At 40.2% G+C, this 23,577-nt stretch overlaps 2 protein-coding genes across 5 annotated transcripts in view; both read left to right on the top strand.

The window, feature by feature from the left end:
• The window catches only part of LOC139959481 (NADPH:adrenodoxin oxidoreductase, mitochondrial-like), a 209,201-nt gene that overhangs the window by 37,458 nt on the left and 148,166 nt on the right, over positions 1-23,577 (top strand). The gene's annotated exons all lie outside the window — the stretch shown is intronic.
• LOC139959482 (uncharacterized) lies at positions 10,769-12,726 on the top strand (the record flags this gene model as incomplete). The annotated part of the gene is made up of 1 exon (XM_071957141.1): positions 10,769-12,726. A coding segment is annotated over one exon (1,851 nt), but the record flags the coding sequence as incomplete, so codon positions are not given.

Genomic DNA, 23,577 nt, shown 5'->3' with positions numbered 1-23,577 from the left:
AATTCTTGAGGAGAGACATTCTTACTTCAAAATATGCTAAAGCATTTTTATAGAGAGGTGCATGAGACATTTACAATACCCATGTACACCAAATGTACCAAAAATCAGTATGTAAAATTAGACTCACAATTTCAAGATTGTGATGGCATGTCAAGCATGGCTCCAAGGTATGCTTCTGCATTGGAATTATTTGGTAAAATGCCTGATGTTTATTAATTCTCCTTTAAACATGGTCTTGTGTGTGTGCTTTTCCTTAAAACACAAATTAACAGTTTTTGTATTTGTTGCGATGCATGATGATACATAAGAAGGTTAAGTTCAACTTGTGGTGATTATAGTAGCTTATAGTAAACTATGCAGTAAAACATGGATTAACTGAACCTGTATGTTTTTTATAATATCCTACTGATATTTATACTAAGGCTTAACACACAACTCCCACTTTCATCAATATGATTGTTTTAGCAATGCAACAACAACCAGATCTTTTGTATAGGTATTTTGTACCTACAGTGTCACAATGGAATGCTCCTTTAAGTAGCTGATTTGGGTATTCATCATTCTAATATTCTGAAATCCTTTAAACATCAACTAACGTCAAATATCATGTTTAGTCACATTCATATTTTGTCTTTTCAAATAGTGAACATACATTTTGAAAATGTGCATGCGATGATTAATGCCATGATGAGAACTTGTTTGTGTCTATAATTCTATGGAATGATTAATTACCCAATACTTGATTCAGCAAATTATCTAGGTTGGTGTCTCAGTTTGATCAATTTTCATCTAATTTTGACCCTGTAAGTAGGGTGAAACTGGCGACACTTTGTCACTTCAAAGATGACAAATTAATCCGTAATAGAGGGAAAGGTTTTCAACTTTGAACAGGACACAATGTAAATTTGTTATATAACTGATACTGTTCATTCTGTTGAACATGAAACAGATAGCTAGAAGTCATAAAGATTTGATAGCAGATGTTGAAAATTGTGAAATTCCTTCAGTAAAAATTGGTCCATACTCAGTATTATCAAGCATTATTTTAAGTTGCAGAATACTTTTCTGGCTCAGGTACTACATAAATAGAATAATGGTGCATTCCCCTGTGACTCGTGCTGCTGCTTCCCTTTTAAAAAAGATTTTCAGCGCCCTTGTTGTTGTAAAGCAAACATGTGGTTACTTATTATTATACATAGTGCACAAGAAAAGATATTCTTGAAATTTCAGGGAAATATTTTTTTTCTGACTAGTTGCTTAACAGATGTTATTAGAATATTATTCTGTAGTATGTGTTCATTGCCAAACCCCAAGGCTGTCATTTTCTTTAAATGATTTCAAATGAACTATCCTCTAAAAAAATAAATGGCCTAATAAACTCAAGATTTTTTAAGTTTATTATGTCAAAAACAATTTTTTCCTTTCAATTTAAGAAAAATCTCAAACATTGTTCTTACCAAATTGGTCTGCAATTTTAGTTAACTTGCTATAAGGATAACCTTTCCATGATAATTATGCTGTACACTTTCCTACATTTTTGTATAAAGTGATTAAATTTAACTTTATAATGTTGGAAATGGAATCAATGCAATAGTATAGTGGTGTGTATTTGGCGTGTGTGGTACACCTTGACGAAGTGTGCATTAAATAGCTGGAGAAGTATGGTAGTTATAACATCATACTTGGTATATTGCACAACCTAAAAGTGAATACAAGAGCCCTATTGTTTTTTTTGTGTGCTGAGTACTGGTGACCTGAGTACTGGTGACCTGAGTACTGGTGTGCTGAGCACTGGTATGCTGAGCACTGGTGTGCTGAGTACTGGTGTGCTGAGTACTGGTGTGCTGAGTACTGGTGTCCTGAGCACTGGTGTGCTGAGCACTGGTGTGCTGAGCACTGGTGTGCTGAGCACTGGTGTGCTGAGCACTGGTGTGCTGAGCACTGGTGTGCTGAGCACTGGTGTCCTGAGCACTGGTGTGCTGAGTACTGGTGTGCTGAGTACTGGTGTGCTGAGTACTGGTGTGCTGAGTACTGGTGTCCTGAGCACTGGTGTGCTGAGCACTGGTGTGCTGAGCATTGGTGTGCTGAGCATTGGTGTGCTGAGTACTGATGTCCTGAGTACTGGTGTCCTGAGTACTGGTGTGCTGAGCACTGGTGTGCTGAGTACTGGTGTGCTGAGCACTGGTGTCCTGAGTACTGGTGTCCTGAGTACTGGTGTCCTGAGTACTGGTGTGCTGAGCACTGGTGTGCTGAGCACTGGAGTGCTGAGCACTGGTGTGCTGAGTACTGGTGTGCTGAGTACTGGTGTGCTGAGTACTGGTGTGCTGAGTACTGGTGTGCTGAGCACTGGTGTCCTGAGCATTGGTGTGCTGAGCATTGGTGTGCTGAGTACTGGTGTCCTGAGTACTGGTGTGCTGAGTACTGGTGTGCTGAGTACTGGTGTCCTGAGTACTGGTGTGCTGAGCACTGGTGTGCTGAGGACTGGTGTGCTGAGCCAGCAGTTATAGCAGTTGTCTCTTCCCTGAACAGATGGTTCTTTTTCTGCTGGTAACATTACACAGCAGCTTGTGTAGATTAGGTTTTAAGGTTACATCTCTATGTTCCGACGTCTCTATGTTTCGACGTCTCTATCCAGTTCCGACATCTCTATGTTCCGACGTCTCTATGTTCCGACAATTTTTTCGGACTCAATTTGTTTTGGACCAAAATTGTTGACCAACATGTTTTCAGACCAACTTTTTCGGACCAAAATTATTTTAGACCAATATATTTTTATGACCAAATTTTTTTTGGACCAAAATTTTTGACACCAACATGTTTTCGGACCAACTTTTTTCGGACCCAAATTTTTTTGACCAAACTGATTTTGGTCCCAAAAAATTTGAGTACAAACAATTAAATTTCGGGTCACAAGCATTTTTCGGTCACAAGCACTATTTGGGTCATAACAAACTTTGGGCCCTTTTTTTCCTGAAAAAAATTTGGTGCGTCCAAAAAATTTGTGTCCCCCAAAAAGGTAGGTCAGAAAAAATGTTGGTCCAAAAAAATTGAGTCCCCCCAAAAAAAATGGGTCCCAAAAAATTTGGGGCCCAAAAAATTAAGTCCCCCCAAAAAATTTGGTCCGAAAAATGGGGGACCAAAAAGATTTGAGTCTCCAAAAAAAAATTGGGTCCGAAAAAATTTTGGTCAAAAACAATTGAGTCCAAACAATTTGTCGGAACATAGAGACGTCGGAACATAGAGACGTCGGAACATAGGGATGTCACCGGTTTTACAAGTCACTGTGGCCATGTAATTGTTTTTCTCATGTCGCAACTTTATCTGTACTTGATTACCAAAACATTTCGTAGCTGAACCATCATTGTTTTTTTTATGGCTTGTGAGACTTTTATTTGCTACTTTTTTTTTTTATATTATTCTTATGTACTTCTTTAGTCCAATGGTTATCCATATGGAAAAGAAGACAAAACAAAACAACATTAGCAGAGTGTCCCAGACAATTGAATTTATCAAGCAGAGTTTTTGTTCTAATCCAGTAAAGCAAGTTTCATCCTTTCCTCTCTTGTCATATGCCAAGTGTCTCTTTATGCCTTGCTAACTGAAAATTAACAGAAATGTCTTCCAGTGGTATATCCATACCCAAGGGTGTTGCTCTGTGATAACAAGATTACTCAACATGGTCTTTTTCATTTTAAGAGCAGATTTTAGCTTCCAGAAAGAAAACAAGGGTGATTTATATTTCATTATCACGTGGCCATGACATGGCATGACTCAAACTCAGTTTGGTTCATTAGATGCACTTGCACAGTAAATTGTATTATCTTCCTGCCTAAATTTTGGAGACCGTCTTTTTATCGACCTTATTGCCATACTTCTTTAGGGTTGATCTACAGGTGTTCAAACATGACCGCATTTTGTTAGTTGTATTCATTTGCAGGTCAAAGGGCTGGATGTATCTGGTGAAACCAAAAATACTTTTTTCTTTTCTTCACCAACTTAATTTTTTTGCTTTACAAGGGGAAGCTTTCTTCAGATATACAGTTAAAGTTGATTAGACTGTGGCTTGTAGAGCACTTGCTGTCTCAAGTGACTGAAATACTTTTCATCATCTTTTCAAGAAATTATTATTATTTGGTTGGAGAAAAAAAAAATCTATGAAGATAAAACCATTTACATTATCCCAATAGTGTTTTGATTGGTATTTTGAAATGTTGCATGGAATTGAATTTCCTTTTAGTTTTTAATGGCTTGCTGAAGGCAATGGAATATTTGCAATGGGTGATGGTGTGTGTGGGTGCCTGTGGGTGTGTGTTTGACGCTTTGGCTTGTAAACATGATAACTAAAACTATAAACTTGATATTTTGTATGCAGATGCACCTTAATGCCTTAATGCCTATTGAAATTGGTGGAGGTCAAAGGTCATTTGAGGTCAATAGCTGCCAAAGTCTAGAAACCTTGTAAACACCATAACTCAATAAGGGAAGCTTTGATGAGCTTCATACTTGGTGTGACGATGTACCCTGTTAGGTACAAGGCATGGTATGGAAATTGATGGAGTTTAAAGTTCATTTGAGGTCAACATAGATCAATGTTTGAAAACCTTGTTAACACTGTGATTCACAAAGTGAAGCTTGGATGAACTTCATACAACCTCCTTGGTATGACTAAGCCTGCAGTAGTGAATACAATTTCCACATAGTGTGTGGATCCACCTTATTGAATACATGAACCCTATTGTTTTCTGAAGGGGTCACAGTTCATTTAGTTCAACAGAGGTAAAAACTTGAAAATCTTTTAATGCAATGTGCTTGAAATCATATTATTATATCTATTATTATTATAATATTATCATATAACTACATGAAGGTTCCTCATAGAGAGAACACCATTCCCTTTAGGAAACCACTTTTATCCACTACAAGGATATTTCCCTCCCATTGAAAGGTGTTTTTACTGATCCTAAGAGACAGGGGACAGGGTTATCACTCCTGTTTGACAAACAAGTGTTACAGTGGCCAAGGGGCCCACTTAAAATGAATGGATACATAGCTTATAGTTTTATCATACATACTGTATCTTTGTGATAAAGAACTTCCTCATACAAGGCAGGACACCCATCAAAACAGTATTGAAATTTCAGTCATTATTAAATTTAAAGGGATTGTCTATTAGCAGATTGGATCTTATTCAGACCATATTTTCAAACTTCATTTTCAGATCTTAAAGGTTTTTGTATAGATTCCCCATGAAGTTTGGCATACTGGTTCCATAGACATGGCATCATCCCTGCAGTGCTTGCATTGTTTTTTGTTCTGTGTGTTTGCGTGCATGTGTGTGTGTAACAGATGATGACAATCCAAAATGAATTCCAAAATGCTCTGTTTGCATAATCTGTAATTTGTTGCACTTTGATAATAACTACTTCTTGAAACCAAAATGGAAAAGCTCTGCTCAGCTCATGAGAGAGACCATTAGATGCATTCATAGTTAAGCGTAGTTAAGCTGGAAACTTTCAGATACTGTCATTCATTGTATAATGGTGCTACTGTGATCTTGTAGTTACTAGTAACTGCAATTTGTGATTGAACTTAAACACACACACACCAAAAAATAGAGAAATGGCCTTGAAACTAGAAGAATGTAGATGATTGAAAGCATACATTGAAAACGTCTATGCTATGTTCGGGCAAGTGCGTATAAATGTATTCCTCACAGAAACGTTGACAGGGAATGTTTATAATACAGTCTCAATCCCACCAATAGTGTACAGTATATATGTAATAATAAGTAATTTCAATTTTTCTGGCGGTACAGAAATTTATTACTGTAATTTTAAATATATGTATCTACCAGGACAAATAGAACAGTGTATGTGTCTTGTTATCACAAGACTTTGCCTAATACAAAAAGATCCACTTACCAAAAGATAAACAGAACTGAAGTATGAATTATGAGTTGTTTTGCAAGTAACCACATGTTATGATAGATAAAGCTTGATTTATGAAAGTTCAGTGAATCTCTGAATATTATTTTAATTTTTCAGAGTAGTTTCTGTGTGTGGCTTATTAGGCTACTTCTAATTGATTAGATGAGGTTTAGAATATACGCTCGACATGATTCCTATGATGGTATTTTATCATTCCCTGATTCTTCATGGCTATGCATGACTGTTTGCTCAATCATGTGAACTTGATACAAACCTGCAGGTTGATTTTATTGCTCACTTAAATAATGATTCCAACAGATTTAAGCTGTACTTTATGTTCTACGCACTAATGAGTAGACCTTGAGAAGATGATTTCTCTGGTAGCAAGTTACCTGCTATCATGTAATGCTTCATCAATCAAACCGGTCACTCAAAGTGTGAAAAACTCTAATGATGTGATACATCTTTTTTCTTATCAATCTTGACATCGTAGCTCATAATTAATGCAGTATGTGGTAAGGTGGGCATAAACTATTTAAAGTCTTTTAGCAAAATAAATAATCTTGTACCTGATTTGGTCCTTATCTCACTCTTTTATTCACTTCATATCTACCCTCACTTATTTAACATTGGTATGGGGTTAATAACCCATACAACATCCATTCACAGGCTCTTTACTCTACAGAAGAAGAAAGCCATCTCTATTCTCTGACTACTCACCACACATTCATCTTATTTTGCAATATTTTAAAATTCTAGAATTGAAAGATGGGAATCTTCCCCTCTGCAGAGTTTGGAAATTTTAGGTTACCCAAACATTAGCCCTTGTTGTCCTGTAAAGTTGTTACCTGTCTGAGACTGTTTTGATCAATTTAACATATATGCACACTGTTCTACCTAACTTACAGAATGTGGTTACTTGTTAGCACCATGCACCCCGCTTCTGCTTCTCACCCCCCTCCCCCCACACACACACACCTCCCACCCCCACGTGGTACCATTTATCATTTACAAAGTTTATAAACAGATATTCTTGACATGATTTTCATCTTCTGTTTCATCTACTGGTATCGTATTGGTCATACATTTTCCATTGTGTTTATGATTGTACAAACACAGAGCCTAAATGCCTATGCACAGTCACATGTTCAAGAAACATTTATACTGATACCTAGGGGAATGACCCAAATTGGGAAGTGTGAAATTTTGGTACAGGTTTTTAAATGTGTTTTTTTTATAGTATGCATGCCTTATGGCATTCCTTACTATACATTAATGCATATAGGCAGACATCACAACTTTATCAGCATATGAAAACAAAGTTAAACTGTCATCTCAAGAACACATTTCTTAATATGTTCCCAAACTGCCTTTGAAAAGTAGTAGACAGGTGAATACATATTTATAACTTTGCCCCAAATATATTTTATTACATGTAAAGTTTTGGTTTATCAGACAAAGTAGATCACAGAAGACCCTAAGTTCTTTAAATTTGTCCTGTTCAGGGCAACTTTTTGTTTAAATGCTTATGTGTATACCTACCAATGCTACCATATGTAATCATCAACACACTTATTCATAGTGTTCGACCAATTATATGACAATCGGTTTTACCGATTAATTCCTGTGACAATCGGATGATGCGGATTACCGATTACTGATTATTTCATCATTTTCATGGAACTGGCCTAAAGTATGATTTAGTGTAATGCATGATTACCAACTTCTAGGCCAATACAATCAAAGATGTAAATGAACGACTTAACGTTTCACAGTTAAGATTAATGGAGTAAGTAAAGAACACTGTAATACTACTAAAGAGAAGTTGCGACAGGTACACAGGCTGTTCCAGATGATGAGCACAAAAGGTGAGAAGAAGTAGTTTATACTGAATTCTGTAGCTTATAGGGAGCCAATGAAGTTCCTTCTGAAGTGGAGTCATCTCGAGCCCAACTATTTCGTGTTAGGGGTTAAATATTTCTTTTGGGTAAAGTGTGCAAACATTTTTCCTCCAGAGTTGTTGGAACAAGTACGCACACAAAGTCGGAATCTCTGCTAGAATAATACTATTATTGTTATGTTTTCCATTTTATTTGCTTTCAGTTTGGAAACTATGAATGATTTTTTTACTTGAAGGATTTGTTTACGTAAGCCCGCTACAAGTCGTACCACCCAAAATATTGCTTTCCAGACAGATCAATGATTTCCTTGCGCAATGCATTGACTTTTTCAAAGCTGGTAAACGTCGGCTGTATCGGGAAAGTCCTGGTAGAAAATAGTACATGTGCACTGCTTTGGATGATGTATGCACATGCCAAAAACACTCACTGCCTAGCTGTCAATCGCTGCTCGTAGAAAATAGTAGGTGTGCGCTGCTTGGATAATGTATGCACATGCCGAACAGACTCTCTGCCTAGCTGTCGATCGCTGCTCGTATTTTCTGATGGAATAATCTGTTACAATTGTGTAACTATATTCTCTGCAAGATCGTGGATTTGCCGCGATTTTTTAGCTTCGTCCAGACTGTCTTACATTGAACATTTTCGCCGAACACGTAGTCATACAAATACAGTAAATGCCTAATCCTTTGCCCACACTTGCAATCATTAAACTGGTAGTTGAAATAAGTTTTTTTTTTTCCGACAGAAATCGGATGCTATGCTGATCACATTGAATACCCCCTTAAAACTATGCCCTTATAATGAACAGAAGAACAGTGCCTATAAAGTGATACTGAGAATATGTTCAGTATAAAATAGCGATATATTTCCCGTGAACCTGATTTGGACGTTTCCCAAGGTTTCCCAATCATGCAGCTATGCCTTGAGTTAACTTGTTGAAATGCAGGTTTAAATTGCAGGGCTTATCTGCAGTTTTAATTTTAGCTCTACCTATGCATGCTTGAAGCAAGTCCGCATTCGTGGGAACGGTCTAATAGTTTACATCTATAGCAATATGAGCTACTGAAGAGGTTTTGGGAAGAAACTTGAAATAAAATAATGAATAGCTAGCTATATTTGCTGCACTGGCAACAACCAAGGATAAAAGGTGAAGATGAGGTTATTTCTGTATCTCAGAGACTCAGGGAATACTAAAAAAATCGTCTGTGTGCAGGGCTCTTGCATAGATGCAGCATGTTACGGGTAGCTAATTAGAGTGTTAATCAGGAGCTATATAAAGACAAGTGCATTTGTGCAGGTCCCTGCTGAGAATACTGTCACACAAACACGCGGACTAACACAAGCATTTTTGAACCAGATGTACTATTACCTGATTGCTCCTATAGGGAGTGATGAGATATTGTTGTCTGTTGGTTATAGGAAACTATTATGACTGTTTCAGCACCATAGCAACAGATGCCATGGTAACAAATAATAATCATGATCCCAAGGATGTGGGCGAGGGGGGAGAGGCGGAGGTGGAGGGGGTGTTGTGGGATTCACCCATGGTACAGTAACTGTGGACAACAGGAATTCCATACCTAGGAGAGCTAGGGTTAAACAGCTGTCTGTGTGTGTTGTAGGATGTGTGTGTGTTAGGTGTGTTTGTTGTATGTACAGTTTTGTGTCAATATTCTTTCTGAATGGCTGGGCCAATTTTCTTCTTGGTAGGAAGCTGCCTCATATGTCCTATGGAACTTTAGATCAAAACCTCTAAGGTCACATATAAAGGCAAAAAGTAACTCTTTGCTATATCTCCCAAAGGGAAGCAAACTTATTCAGTTTGTTCCACTTCTAATTGGTGAAGAACAGCCAGTAGTCATCATCGTTCATTGTGGAACTAACAACATTATTATGCATAACACCAGCGAGATCATCAATCTTCTTTCAGAACTTGATTCTACCATTAAATCCCTTGTCGTGGAGTGAGAGTGGCTTTTTTCAGGTCTGACTGGCAACAGAAACTGACTGTTTCCACACTGATGTTCAGATATGCCACATTAATGACAACACTAAGCAATTTTGTCATGAACACAATTCTTCATTTATAAATAGACAATTCCAGTTTAAAATGATCACATATTTCACGTGATGGCATACATCTGAACAGGAGGGGCATCTTGCAACTACCCATGAATTTTATTGCTTACCTAAGCTCAACTGTTAGAGAAGATACGTGTAAATCACCAAATTCACAGCGCGTACTCCCTCACCTCATATAACCTATGCATTACCGTATTAACCTCGCTCTAGCATCTGGCAATTGTCTGTATGTGAGTGTGGCCATCTCCCTTCCGTAATTGCCAGCCTTTTGCGCAAGTATCGCTCTTTCATTGCTCTTAATAAAGCTTAAGATTTCAATCACTTCGTATAATATTATCATTGTTTTTGTAGTTCTTTTTCATCTGTTCAACGTCCTGCACGTTTGAACTGCTTCTTGTCTTTTAAAACGTTTTATTTTTCGTGATTTTCGAACGTTTTTGATTGCCTCGTGAACGTGGTTCACGTAGAGTGGCTAGGCCCGCACTTTAGTGTAGCGTTGTCCTAGCGTTTGTTTACTTTCACGTACAGCAGTCGTGTACGTTGTCACACTTACAGTCAAGTAACTGCTTTGTTTAGTTCTTTCGTACTGTTCACGTACAGCAATCGTGTACGTTATCATTTTGCAGTCAAGTAACTGCCTTGTTTATTCTTTCATACTGGTCTAGATACGAATTTCATTAGGTTTCCGTGCTGTTTCTATTTTAGTTTCACAGCTTCGAGTTTCGTGGATTTCTCAAAAATTTTCCAAAAAAAAAATTGTTCGAGATTTTTCCGAGGATGGAAAACTGCCGTTCCTGCAAGCAGTTCCGTCCGTTCAAGGCATGGGACAAACACGATCTGTGTCCGAAGTGACGCCCATGCGGGAGCAAACAGACTTGCTCCATTTGCCAGGACTGGATCCAGGAGCGCTGGGATTTGATCGGTACCTGGCTGGCGAATAAAGCCGAGGAGAAAAGAAAGAAGGCGGCTTCCTCAAAGCAGGGAAAGAAGAAACCGCCGGCGAAGGAACCCCAGGCGGCCATTCGAGATTGCATAAGCCCTAAACATGGGGAACATGGGGGAACAGAGGGCGCCATACGAGATGGCCCAAGCCCACCCCAAGAACGGGTATCCATACGAGATGGAGCTAATTCCCGTGCGGCGTCGGCACAGCCACGGCCGCGGCCCCAAGAGGGTCCGTCCACATCAGGTCATGTGGAGTCCAGAAGCCCCCGCAGGCAGGCGGTGGCGGACTTATTTACGTCTACTCCGGGGTCATGGGACCACAACCGGAGAGATTTCTCGGGATTTTCCCCGGAAAGTACGGAACGGCGCCGAAGCCGAAGTAGGAGCTGTACCCACAGCCGCAGTCGCGGTAGGAGCCGGGAAAGACACCGGCGACCTAGACACAGGTCGAGGTCTGGCTCGTCGCCCTCGTCCTCGAGTGGACATTCTTCTGGGCGGCACAGAGCCAAGAAACGCCATAGGAGACAGTCCCCAGACTCGGGACAGGCTCTCCTTTCCCAGGTCAAAGACCTCCTGGGACAATTACTACAAAAGCCGAGTCAACAGGACCCGGAACAGCAGGTGGCACCGTCCATTCCACTACAACCGGCGCCACCGCCAGCACCGGTTATGGACGATCACGCCCCTGAGGAGGCCCAGGTGGATCCCTGGGACGACGCCTCCTCCAGAACTGACGACGCTCTGTCGATTGTAGCTAGTGCCCGCCTCCTCAGTGGAGATTCCGAGGCGGACGACGAGGAACCCCTACGGGGTACAGAAATTTCGGCGGAAGCCTTTGAGAAGGCAACGGCAGTCCTCCGCAGAGTCCTCGGCTTCGAGGAAAAGGTGGATGCACGTGCCCAGGAGGGGCCGGCATCCAAACTCACATTGAACGCTGCCGCCCAAAAGCCTCGAGCCTCCATCCCGGTGGATGTGGAATGTAGAGAGCGGTTCGAGGCGGTGGCACAGGCGAAACGCTGGACAGCCTTCCAGCGATCAGCCCATCGCACTTTCCATGTAGGCGATGAAGACTGGGAAAGTCTTTTTACACCGCCCCAAATCCCGCCTCAGGTGAAGGAGAGACTTCGGTCGGCGGGTGCTTTGGATGGCAAAGACAAGTTCAGGGAGAAGGGTGCACAGACCCTAGAATCCTCCCTGTTTGACGTAGATAGGGCCTCCCGTGCGGGGATGAAGTACTCGTCGGCCTTATTGCTTGTCGCCGAGCTGTTGAACAGATCGTTCCAACAAGCCCAGGAATCGGGTATCTCCCGTAAAGATACCGCCGCCATCATTGCCCTCCTGGGACCCATTTCCAGGATGGTATTAGACCAGTTTGCCCGCGTCTCGGTTAAGGCCACCTTGACACGCCAGGACCTGGTTTTGAACTCCCTGAATTGGTCGTCCAGATCCACGGCGGACGGGTTCCGCAACTTACCAATCCTGGGCAGTGACCTCTTCGGTGGCAAGTTCGATGAGAAACTCCGGGAGGAGGCAGAGAGAATGAAGTCTCTGAGGGAGGCAGACAAGCACATGTCCCGCTCGGCCTCATCCTCGCGCCCACGATATGACTCACGACAAAGTAGCCGCTTTAAGCAACCGAGATCCAGCTTCAGTCAGAGTCGGGGCGCCCCGCGAACACAGCAACAATCTGCTCCTTCGCGGCCCGAACACAGGCCGTACCGCCCGCAATACCGCGGAAGCCACAGCCGCGGTAAACGGCCCTAGGGATGCCCACCCCATGGCCAAGGTGGGGGGCGATTAAGAGTTTTTGGGGCTCACTGGGAGGAAATCGACCCAGGAGCCTGGGTACTGGACGTGGTAAAACGGAGCTACAAGATGGCCTCTTAACAACCACGCCAGTACCCGAGATATTCGAAAAGCGGGCCGCCCTAGAGGACGAGATCAACAGTCTCCTCACAAAAGGCGCCATTATGCGGGTCACCGCCGCAGATGCGGACGGCCCCCTCTTCCGGTCCTCGTTCTTCCTCACGCCGAAGAAGAACGGGACCTGGAGGCCCATCCTAAACCTCAGACCTCTCAACAGGAGGTTCGTCCGACCGGAGAGGTTCAGGATGGAGACCCTCACATCAATCCTTCACCTGCTGAGCCCAGGGATGTGGGCATCCTCCGTCGATCTAAAGGATGCCTACCTACATATTCCCATCCGACGCGAGGACCAGCGATTCCTCGCGTTCAGGTACAAAGCGATAGATTACCGCTTCACAGCGCTACCATTTGGCCTCTCCACGGCACCCAGGGTTTTCACCAGGGTAACGACGGCGGTCCTGGCTCACCTCCGTCGAAACGGGATAATGGTGTTCGCCTTCCTAGACGATTGGATAGTACTCGGCAACTCCCAGCAGGGAGCACTCGCCAGTACAAACGCCACCGTCTCCCTCCTGACGAGACTGGGCTGGTTAATCAACGTCGAGAAATCCAGCCTCGTGCCCGCTCAATCGATCATATACTTAGGGGCCCGTCTCGACCTCGTCCGCGGCATGGTCTACCCGACGGCCGAAAGAACGGCGAGCCTAGTTGCCACGGTCAGAGAAATATTAGGCAAACGGAATACCCCAGCGCTCACGTGGCAGCGCCTGTTGGGGAAGATGGCGAGCTTCATAGACCTTCTGGACCTGTGCAGACTCAGAATGCAGCCGCTCCAGCGGCACCTCCTCAAACACTATGCCCTGGACCGATCGTCTGCGGCAACGCCAATCCCACTTTTCACGGTGGATGGCCGACCTAATACGTGCCCACACGCAGCCTGAGGAACCCGTCCGGGCGCACGACATCCGAGGCCACGCCACGTCCAGGGCGTGGTTCCCCAGGAAGATATTATGAAGGCGGCGGCCTGGAAGACTCCGTCCTCCTTTGTCACCTGCTATCTCACAAACACCCCTGCCACAGAAGGGGATTTTGCCTGAGCGGCCCTAGGTCCGCCGCCCGCGAGATCCTCCAGGGCTCCTGTGTCACAAATGCATAGGTTATATGAGGTGAGGGAGTACGCGCTGTGAACTCCCCAAACCTTACCTGGTTTGTGAATTAACGAGCGACGTACTCACCTCATATAACATCCCGGCCCGCCTCCCCACTATGGGGGACCTCGCGGACGGAACCATACAACCACGTCGGATACCCTCCTCGGATACCAGGGGAGCTGGCCGCACAGATATGACCACGTGACGGCCTTTCCTCCCAGGAATTTTCGAGGGATGTCGTGGGGGTCCGCCTACACCCACGACGACCCACTCAGGACCCACTCCAGGCCCACTCAGGACCCACCTGTCACCCACCACAGCCCACCAAGGGCTCTTCAGGTGAGAATGATTTTTTTGGATGTATCCTCGGGGTTTCCGCCCCTTGGTCGGTCCTCTCCCCCTTCTCCGTTCGGTGCCGCACCAGTGCGGCCTGGAAATTACGGAAGGGAGATGGCCACACTCACATACAGACAATTGCCAGATGCTAGAGCGAGGTTTATACGGTAATGCATAGGTTATATGAGGTGAGTACGTCGCTCGTTAATTCACAAACCAGGTAAGGTTTGGGAAATTTTTGGAAGGAACATTATTACCAACATGCGAGAACTCATGTCCAGAATTAACTAATCATCCAATTCCTGTTTATATTACTATTGGCAGGAGAAAGCATGTTAATACTATGGTCCAAAGTAATACAAATAAGCTGATTGAATGCCTATCTGTTCCTGTATTTCACAATTTGAATTTCTCATTCCTAAATGCTCGGTCAGAATGCCAAAAGACATCCACAATATTGGACTTTGTTCATAAATACCAGCTGGACCTATTTGCCATTACTTAGACCTGGTTGGCTCGAACTGGTGATGACGTGTTAATTCGTGCCCTTACACCACCTAACTTTGAGTTTATCCATGTGCCACGTGGATCACGTGGAGGTGGTGTCGGCTTCCTCTCCAAGAAATCGTTTAGTTTTAGTATGATTTCTTCAGTTACATATCATTCTTTTGAAAGTCTCGAAGTTTTTAGTGCACTAGCAACTCTGAGAGTTGTGGTTCTCTACCGTCCACCTGCTTCTACTACCAATAGATTCACAGGTAATTTCTTTCTGGAAGAATTTACTGATTATGTACAGTTTCTCAACACGACTCCTGGAAAATTACTCATAGTTGGTGACTTCAATTTTCATATGGATAACTCTGAATCTCTTGACGTTAAAAAGTTTACATCCCTTCTTTACTCGGGAAACTTGTGCCAACATGTTACTACACCAACACAGAAACATGGTCACATTCTTGACTTAGTTATTTCTTGTGTCATGGAGCAAGTTATTAATGACATTTCTGTATTTGATCCTCATGTATCTGATCATATGATTATTACCGGTAACATTAACTGTGCAAAGATCGCTGTTGTGAAAAAACCAGTCATATGTTATCGTAGGACACAAGATATTGACTTGGTTCAGTTTAGATCTGATATTAATGACAGCCCAATTTGCAGGGTTGATCAAAAGGGTTCACTCCCTGAACTTGTGTCTACTTATGACTCATTGAGTATTATCTCGATAAACATGCCCCTGTTATTAGGAAGGTCGTCAATTTCGTCAAACCTGACAAGAAAACTGAACCATGGTTTAGTCTGGATATTGTCCAAGCTAAAAATGTTAGGAGACAGCATGAGCGTCAGTGGCGCAAAACAGGGTTATCTGTCCATAGAGAACTTTTTAAGGAACATTGTAAAGTTGTGCTGAACAAAATTCATATTGCAAGGAAAATTATTATGCTACTATTATTGCTGATACATCATCTCCTAAAGATCTTTTCAAGACTGTTGATTTTCTTTCAAATAAACAGAAGTGTGCCATCCTGCTGAACTATTCCTGCCATACTGAGTTATCTGAGAGATTCTCCCTTTATTTTTCCAAGAAGATCTTGGAACTATGTACTATGTTATATCATCAAAGCCTTCATCTATCTGCAAATTGTTTGACTGAGCCATTGCCTGCATCTTTGTTTGACAGTTTCTCTGAAGCTACTGAAGATGAAATACTTAAAATTATCACAAACTCTCAATCAAAATCGTGTATGCTTGATCCGCTTCCAACATGGTTAGCTAAAGGTTGTTCAACAGAACTCATTCTTCTCATCACGAATATTGTCAATACTTCCATGTCAACAGGAACTGTACCTGATTCCTTTAAGGTTGCTCATGTGACTCCTGTACTTAAAAAGACCAGCTTAGATAGAAACTGTTTAAAAAATTATCTCCCTATTTCGAACTTGAGTTTCGTTTCAAAGGTTTTGGAAAAGACAATTTTATCTCGCTTAATCGATTATCTTACACAGGAGAATCTTCTTGAACCATACCAGTCAGCTTATAAGTCCGGTCACACTACGGAAACTGCGCCCAATGCAGTTCATAATTTTAATACAACCCAGCTTGATGAAGACTGCTTTGTCCTTTTAGTTCTTTTAGACTTATCATCAGCTTTTGATACAGTTAATCATTCCATATAGTTAAAAAGACTGCAGTCAAAGTATAGATTATGTGGTACTGTTCTATCCTGGTTCAATTCTTATATTACTGAGCGTTATCAACAGGTGAAAATTGATGATGTTCTTTCGTCTCCTCGTCCAATAGCTGGTGTTCCACAGGGATCTGTACTTGGACCTGTTCTTTTTTTTTTCTTTGTATCTTGCGGAGTTAAGTGATATTATTCGGCACCATGGTGTTCATTTCCATCATTATGCGGATGATACTCAATACTACTTGCTTTCGATAAGAATGATGTGCCCAATGCTTTTATAAACTGGAAACCTATATAAGTGCTGTAAATACTTTGCTTACAACTAATCAGTTCAAACTTAACTGTGATTAAACAGAGTTTATCATTTTTCGATCACGTTTCTCTGAAGTTACGCTTAATTTTCCACCACTCTCTGTTGGTAAAGACTATTAATATCTCCTCGACTGTTAGAAACCTTGGTGCATATTTTGACCAGACCATGTCACTCAAAAATCATGTTACTAATCTCTGTCGTTCTGCTAATTGGCAACTGATGAAAATCAGTCTGATGAGGAATTATCTCGATAATAAGACTTGCGAGATACTGGTCCATGCGTTTGTAACATCAAAGCTTGACTTTCTAAATTCACTTTCATTCGGCCTTCCTGATTCGACCATCCAGAAACTTCAAAAGATCCAAAACACCGCTGCCCGTATTGTGAAAAGGAAGGGAAGAAAGGCCGAACCACTCCACTTCTGAAGGAACTTCATTGGCTCCCTATCAGCTACAGAATTCAGTATAAACTACTCCTTCTCACCTTTTGTGCTCATCATCTGGAACAGCCTGTGTACCTGTCGCAACTTCTCTTGCCATATACTCCAACTCGCACACTTCGTTCCTCCAACAAACTGTATTTAACTGTTCCTAAATCACGCTTGAAGACCTATGGTTACAGAAGCTTCGAATAATCTGGCTCTTATCTCTGGAACAATTAAGTTACCAGATCACATTCGAACATGCTCTAAACTTTCTACATTCAAAAGTCTACTTAAGACCCATCTTTTCACTTGTTCTTTTGTAAATTAATCTGCTTTCTCTGTAAAGCACCTTGAGCAGTGACTTTTGTCTACTGATTTTGGCGCTATATAAGTCTCATTTATTATCATTATTAATATTGAATTAACTTGCAATTTTCACATGTATAATGACTACATGAAGTATACACAAAATATGTGATTGCCATGGAAGCTGAGGTCAAAGGTCAACCAAGAGTCAAAAGTTAAATTTTTAGCAAAAGAGACTTTTTGTTATACCCAAGGGGAAAAGCGTTGAATTGACTTACAATCTTCAATACTGTCAGAATATGGAGGTACCATGGAAGCTGGTCGATGGTAAAAGGTTAGAGGGTCAAAGATCAAAAGAATAATTTCAGTTCAAATTTGTGTATAAAAGTATATTATGACATTTTTCTTCAAATTTGATTGGAAGGTGCCCCATGATGAGATTTTGTGTCTTGCAGATCTTAGATTAGATGGTTAATTGTAATGCTTATATAAAAACTGATTAACCACGCAACCAATAACCTTCAGATGTCGTAGAAAGATGCCCCATGATAGCGACTTATGTCTTGAGAACCTTTAGAATGAAAGCGCAGAGGTCAGAGGTTGCATGAAGTGAAAAGTGAAACTTTTTTGCTATTAGTTTAATTAAGGGACAGACTTTCAATATATGTGCAACATTGCAAAAGTTATGCATTATCAAGCTATATAGTTACAATGGAAACTGAGGTATAATGTCAAGGGGTGCAAGAAGTTTATAAATAAGCAGTGTGAATTTTAATCGTGCTATTATGTAGCCCATATTAGTTAAGCAATTATTAATCGAGGATGTTTGCGATATATGCAACTTTGTGGATTGCCCTGTTGTTTTGATAAGTTGTGATTTGTCTGCCGTTTTTTGAGAGTATAGTTCTAACATGATTCAATATCATGTGTCTTGCATTGATTAGTCCTCGCAGGCTTAGCCTTGATTCAAGTTATTCTTTTACATCCATATAGGCAACAGTGAACAATTTTAGGCTTCAGCTAGCGGCTATTAAATTTAAATTTGAGCTATTTCCCAGTTTCTTAAAGTTTACGAAATGAATTTAACTTATATAATGAATAACAAATGCCATATGGGAATTTCGTTAATACTTGTACGGTGTAAAAAACCCATTTCTTACATTTTAGCTATGTACTTGATGACAAGTCCGTTCATTTATCAAAGCTCCCACTCATATACAGTACAGGGTTACTCAAGGGGCTAGGCTTAAGTTACCTGTAACATGGAATATTTAATCATGGAAGTATTACCCTGAGAACTTTCAGATTGGCACAATCTCTCATCAATACTGTAGCTGTCTATGTATTGCCTACGATGACACACACAAACAGTATGCAAAATGGGGAGATGCTGTTTGAGGAAGAAGCAAGACATGCCATAACAACTTTCATTCTTAGGAAAGAAAATATGCCGAGAATCATGCATAATGCAATAATCCTTCAGGATTATCAGCACGCAAGGACGTTTTTTCCAAGACCTTAAGCAGCCTACATAGATACCTTTGGGAAATGCCAAAGGTTGTAGCTAACACTTTATGTTAGTTGGCAATTCAATTAGCTAGTTTATCTCACTTTGGATTTGTTTTGTTTATGGGGAAATTGAATTGTTTCTGTAGAATAAAACCCAACCTTTCTTTGACTGGCTTGGGCTTGAGCCCAGTGTCACTGTCTTTAACCACTCGACCATGCACAGAATTGAGTGTTTGCCTTGAATAACCTCCAGAGAGCTACTTCAACTGCTCTTTCAAAGTAAGAGCCATTAAAGTGTGTATCTACTTAATGGACTTTGGCCCCTGTCAGTGTGGTCTTCTTTCCTTTAACTTTTAAAATGTTAGTTGGTTATTGATTGTGTATGTTTACGCCTTCCAATGCCTCTTGTTTACACTGTGTTAAGCAAGATACGATGTCATAAAGTGCTTCATGCATAGTTTGATGTGTCTGGTCATTTAAATGAGGTACACAATGCAACACACTTAACTTTACCTCTGCTCATCTATATACTTACAAAAGAGGAACGTTAAAACACGTCTTCTTATGAACCAAAGCAGAGAGTATACATGTTACAGTATCTGCTACCATCTGTTACCAGTCATTAATTGTCAGAGAAACCCTCAAAGGATATAAAGTTTAAGCCAATTCAGGGAAGGTGTAAAGAGCAGCTATACCTTGAAAGATATGCGGTTTAGCCAATGCAGGGAATGTTTGTATAGCAGCTATACTGTGAAAGATATGAAGTATAGGCAATTCAGGGTTTCAAAGTAGAGCATCTTTACTGTGAAAGATATGAGATTTAGGCAATTCAGGGATTGTAATAGAGCAGCTATACCTTGAAGGATACGCAGTTAAGCTAATGCAGGGAATGTGTGTATAGCAGCTATAATGTGAAAGATATGAGGTTTAGGCAATTCAGGGATTCAAAGTAGAGCAGCTGTACCTTGAAGGATACGAGGTTAAGCTAATGCAGGGAATGTGTGTATATTGCAGCTATACTGTGAAACATATGAGGTTTAGCCAATGCAGGGATTCTATGTAGAGCAGCTATACCTTGAAGGATATAAAGTAAGGTTACAATTTGATGTTTAAACATGGCAACAACATTGTCTATCAAAGCAGTTACAGATGTAGATAACACAGGGCAGGGACTCAGGGTACATGCGATATTACAGTATACAAACATACTATGCATTGGCTCAAGAGTATGATTGTCTATGTGATGACAAATATTATGAAAAATGCAATCTTGAAATTTTCCATCTCCATTTTGTAATTTCTGTGTTGATGTGGATGAGGAAAGGAATTGTGGTTACCACTTATTCCTAAACATGCTAACTGATCTTGCACTGATCTGATCTATGTTGAGTTATAAGTTAAACAACCAATGACATCTAGGTACAGTCTCAGGCTCAGAACTAATTTGCCCACCCTCCTATGAGTGGGCCATATTCATCTGACCTTTGTTATACATTCTCACAGCCAACTCATAGGACTTTCGATGTACTTGGTATTTATGAAAGTTGATATAGTGAACATAAGTGGGTGAAAATGACACAATATGTAGTTGAAGTTTAAAATGGTAACAACTTACAAACAACTCAGAATCTTTATTCTACAAATATTCATGATATGATTGACACAAAACTTATATTTAGGAAGTCATTATGATCCCTAATTAATGTTAAAACTTGTCTCTGAAGTTTCATTGCATAATTCTTAGTTTCAGGTTATTGAATCAGCAGTTAGTGACCTGTTTTTGTTCAGATCATAAAGGGAATACCAAGTAGTTTTGCAGTTTGTAGTATATGCTTCGGTTGAGTAACTTTCACCCTTTCTCATTTTAAATGACCAGTTGTGAAGTCAGTGAAGTGGATTCTTAATTAGCATGATTTATACTCCATGGGTGACCTTCTGTCCTCAGAGACTAATCTTGAAATGTCCTATAAATGCAAACCCATTGTTCGGTGGGGAATACAAGCTGGGAATCTATAAATGCGTGGTAATTTTATGACATAAATTTGTCTGCATCTGATATTTATTGGTTCTTGAAATCGGAAAGTTTGATCAATAAGCTATTAGTGAGCATCTTCACATAGGTTGCGGTTGTTTGATCATTGAAGTGAGGTATAAATGTGTCAGATTTCATATAGATGGTTTTTTTTTAACTATCCAGGAAAAACATTGACCTAACTTTACAGAAATAATTTTTACTTTTGTTTAAGTGAAAAATAAATTTAACGGTGAACCAGTTGTGCTAATTTAGCTAAGTAGCAATTGCATCAAATTTTATTCAGTAGATTTCTGACATAGGTTCTCAACAAATAAAGATTAATTAGTGTGTTTCAGTTAAAGATGACATGTTTTTGAATGATTTCAAAATGGTGAATAGCTAATGATCAAGATCAAATTACCAATAATACTTTAATTTTCGGTAATTTGATTAACAATTTTGTAGGTTGAATGGATAGTCAACAGTTTTAATTGATTGGATTGTTATTTTCAGTTATGCCTAGGGTTTTTGTACCTCCACTGATTTCAAAGTGCCCCCAACCCCCCTCCCCCCACAAAAAAAACTTGGTAATATAAAGACATCATGACATGTCCAGGTAAGCACTTGACCAAACTATAGCTGGAATGGTGAGAAACTTGCAGATAAAGATAAATACAAATTATGATTGGAAGACAATTTAGTCAGTTCCACAAGGGTGTCAAAGATACCAGACCATGGATAAGTAAACACTTCCTTTGGAAGAATGTTAATGGAAGCCCTATAAATAAGGGGTAGCTAGTTTTAGGTGACCATATTTTTTCTAGGAAACCTGGGAACATGTTGATGTTGGCCCTCTGATGCTTACATCAACTATAGTACCTAACTTGTACATTAAGAGGAGGGGTGCAATTTTGAGGGCCAGTGTTTTGGTGGTTCTAAGCCAGAAAGAACCTTCGTGGTTCTCTTTTTTAAATGATGAAGGCCAAATGGCTAAGGTTAGAACATCTTGTCCAGAAACAACTATTTTGTCAGAGATAAAATATCCAATTCCAAAATATGAAATGTGTTTTATGTCAGTTATGAAATCCAGGATATGAAATTATTGAATGATCTGTGAGTCTTAACATTTACAATTGTGGATGATCACAAATTGTCCAAGCTGTTTCTATGAAGGGAAGGCCAATCAGTTTAAATTGATATTCAGTACCTTTTCACAAATTGTGGGAGATTATCAGGACAGTACATTAATCTGGGGACATTTCAGAGGACATGTTAAACCCAGCCTGGACAGTACAGGAAATCCAGAGACTATCCTTGAAAATAGGTGACATCTGGTCACCTTGTTCTAATATAATTTGGTGAAACATTATTTTTTTCCGTTAATAATGTTTCATTAAATGTCTAATATGTTTCATTGAGATCATGGAGGTTTCTGAAACTAAAATGAGTACCATTGAGTTAGAGTCACTTACAATTAGCAAGAAAAAGATCAGTCATATTCTGTTTAACAAGATTTAGTCACTTTAAGAGTTTTAAGAGATGTACTCCTGACAATTTGACATTACTTGAGCTAGTTTCTGCTTTAATTAAGCAAGTTTCTCCTGATTAGGTTTCAAGAAAATGAAACCAACTTGATTTCTATGCGAATCTGGTAGTCATTATTCATGAGAAACAGAGATTTAGGTTCAAACGTTGGCACAGAAATGTCCCGCTGCTGCTTTTAAGATATTTTATCCCGTGTTTATTATGTTCATATTTTGAGACATATGTATCTCATAGGGATTACACTTCTGATGACATGACAAGTACTAGCTTGTCATCTGTGGTTCAACATTTAGTAATGTCTTCTCTATGTCAGAGAAGAAGGACGCTTTATGGAGGTCACCAAGTGCTGTAAATTGTTTCTTTGGAACTTTGCTTGAGAAGCAGCTAGGGGTTTGTTGTAATTGGCAAGGGAATCGTTCAATTATAAAGGAATTGAAATTGATCTACACATAGTTTTAAATAAATATTTTCTTTGATAGGAAACACTGGTTACAGGCCTTGAAGTTTTGGTTTTCGGACATATCACTGTGTATTATTTGTAATTTAAAGAATGAAGCAGTTGATGAATTGCCTGCAAGCGATAGGAGAAAGTTTATACAGGTAAACCTGTCAACTCTTCTTGACATTAACAGCAATGTATACATTATATAATGTACCTGGAGGGAACATTGTGCCAGCTCATATATACATCCATGTAACTTAGATTTCATTTTGGAAAAAAAAAGGAGGTGGGGTAGACCATAGAGAAGGGGGGGGGGGAGGAGCAGGAAGGAACTTATTGAGATAATGGTTTGTAGCTGTATTGTAAATAAACTGCATCCTCTAACCGTCTCCTCTCAACATACAGTATGTATTCCAAACTGACTAGTCTCATGAGAAACTGCAGAAACCTGTTAACTCTGCATCCGAATTGAACAATTTCTGATTTATTGCCAATAATAATAATAATAATAATAATAATACATTTGATGGAATGCACATAATATTCAGGTATGTTTGTACAGTATTAATACTAAATTACAACAGTGTACATGATCATCATAGTTTACAGCTATTGCATGCAAGA

The sequence above is a fragment of the Apostichopus japonicus genome, chromosome 19 (genome assembly GCF_037975245.1).
Source record: "Apostichopus japonicus isolate 1M-3 chromosome 19, ASM3797524v1, whole genome shotgun sequence".
NCBI lineage: Eukaryota > Metazoa > Echinodermata > Holothuroidea > Aspidochirotida > Stichopodidae > Apostichopus > Apostichopus japonicus.
The sequence above is the reverse complement of the archived record's forward strand: the minus strand, read 5'-3'. Positions and strand labels throughout refer to the sequence as shown.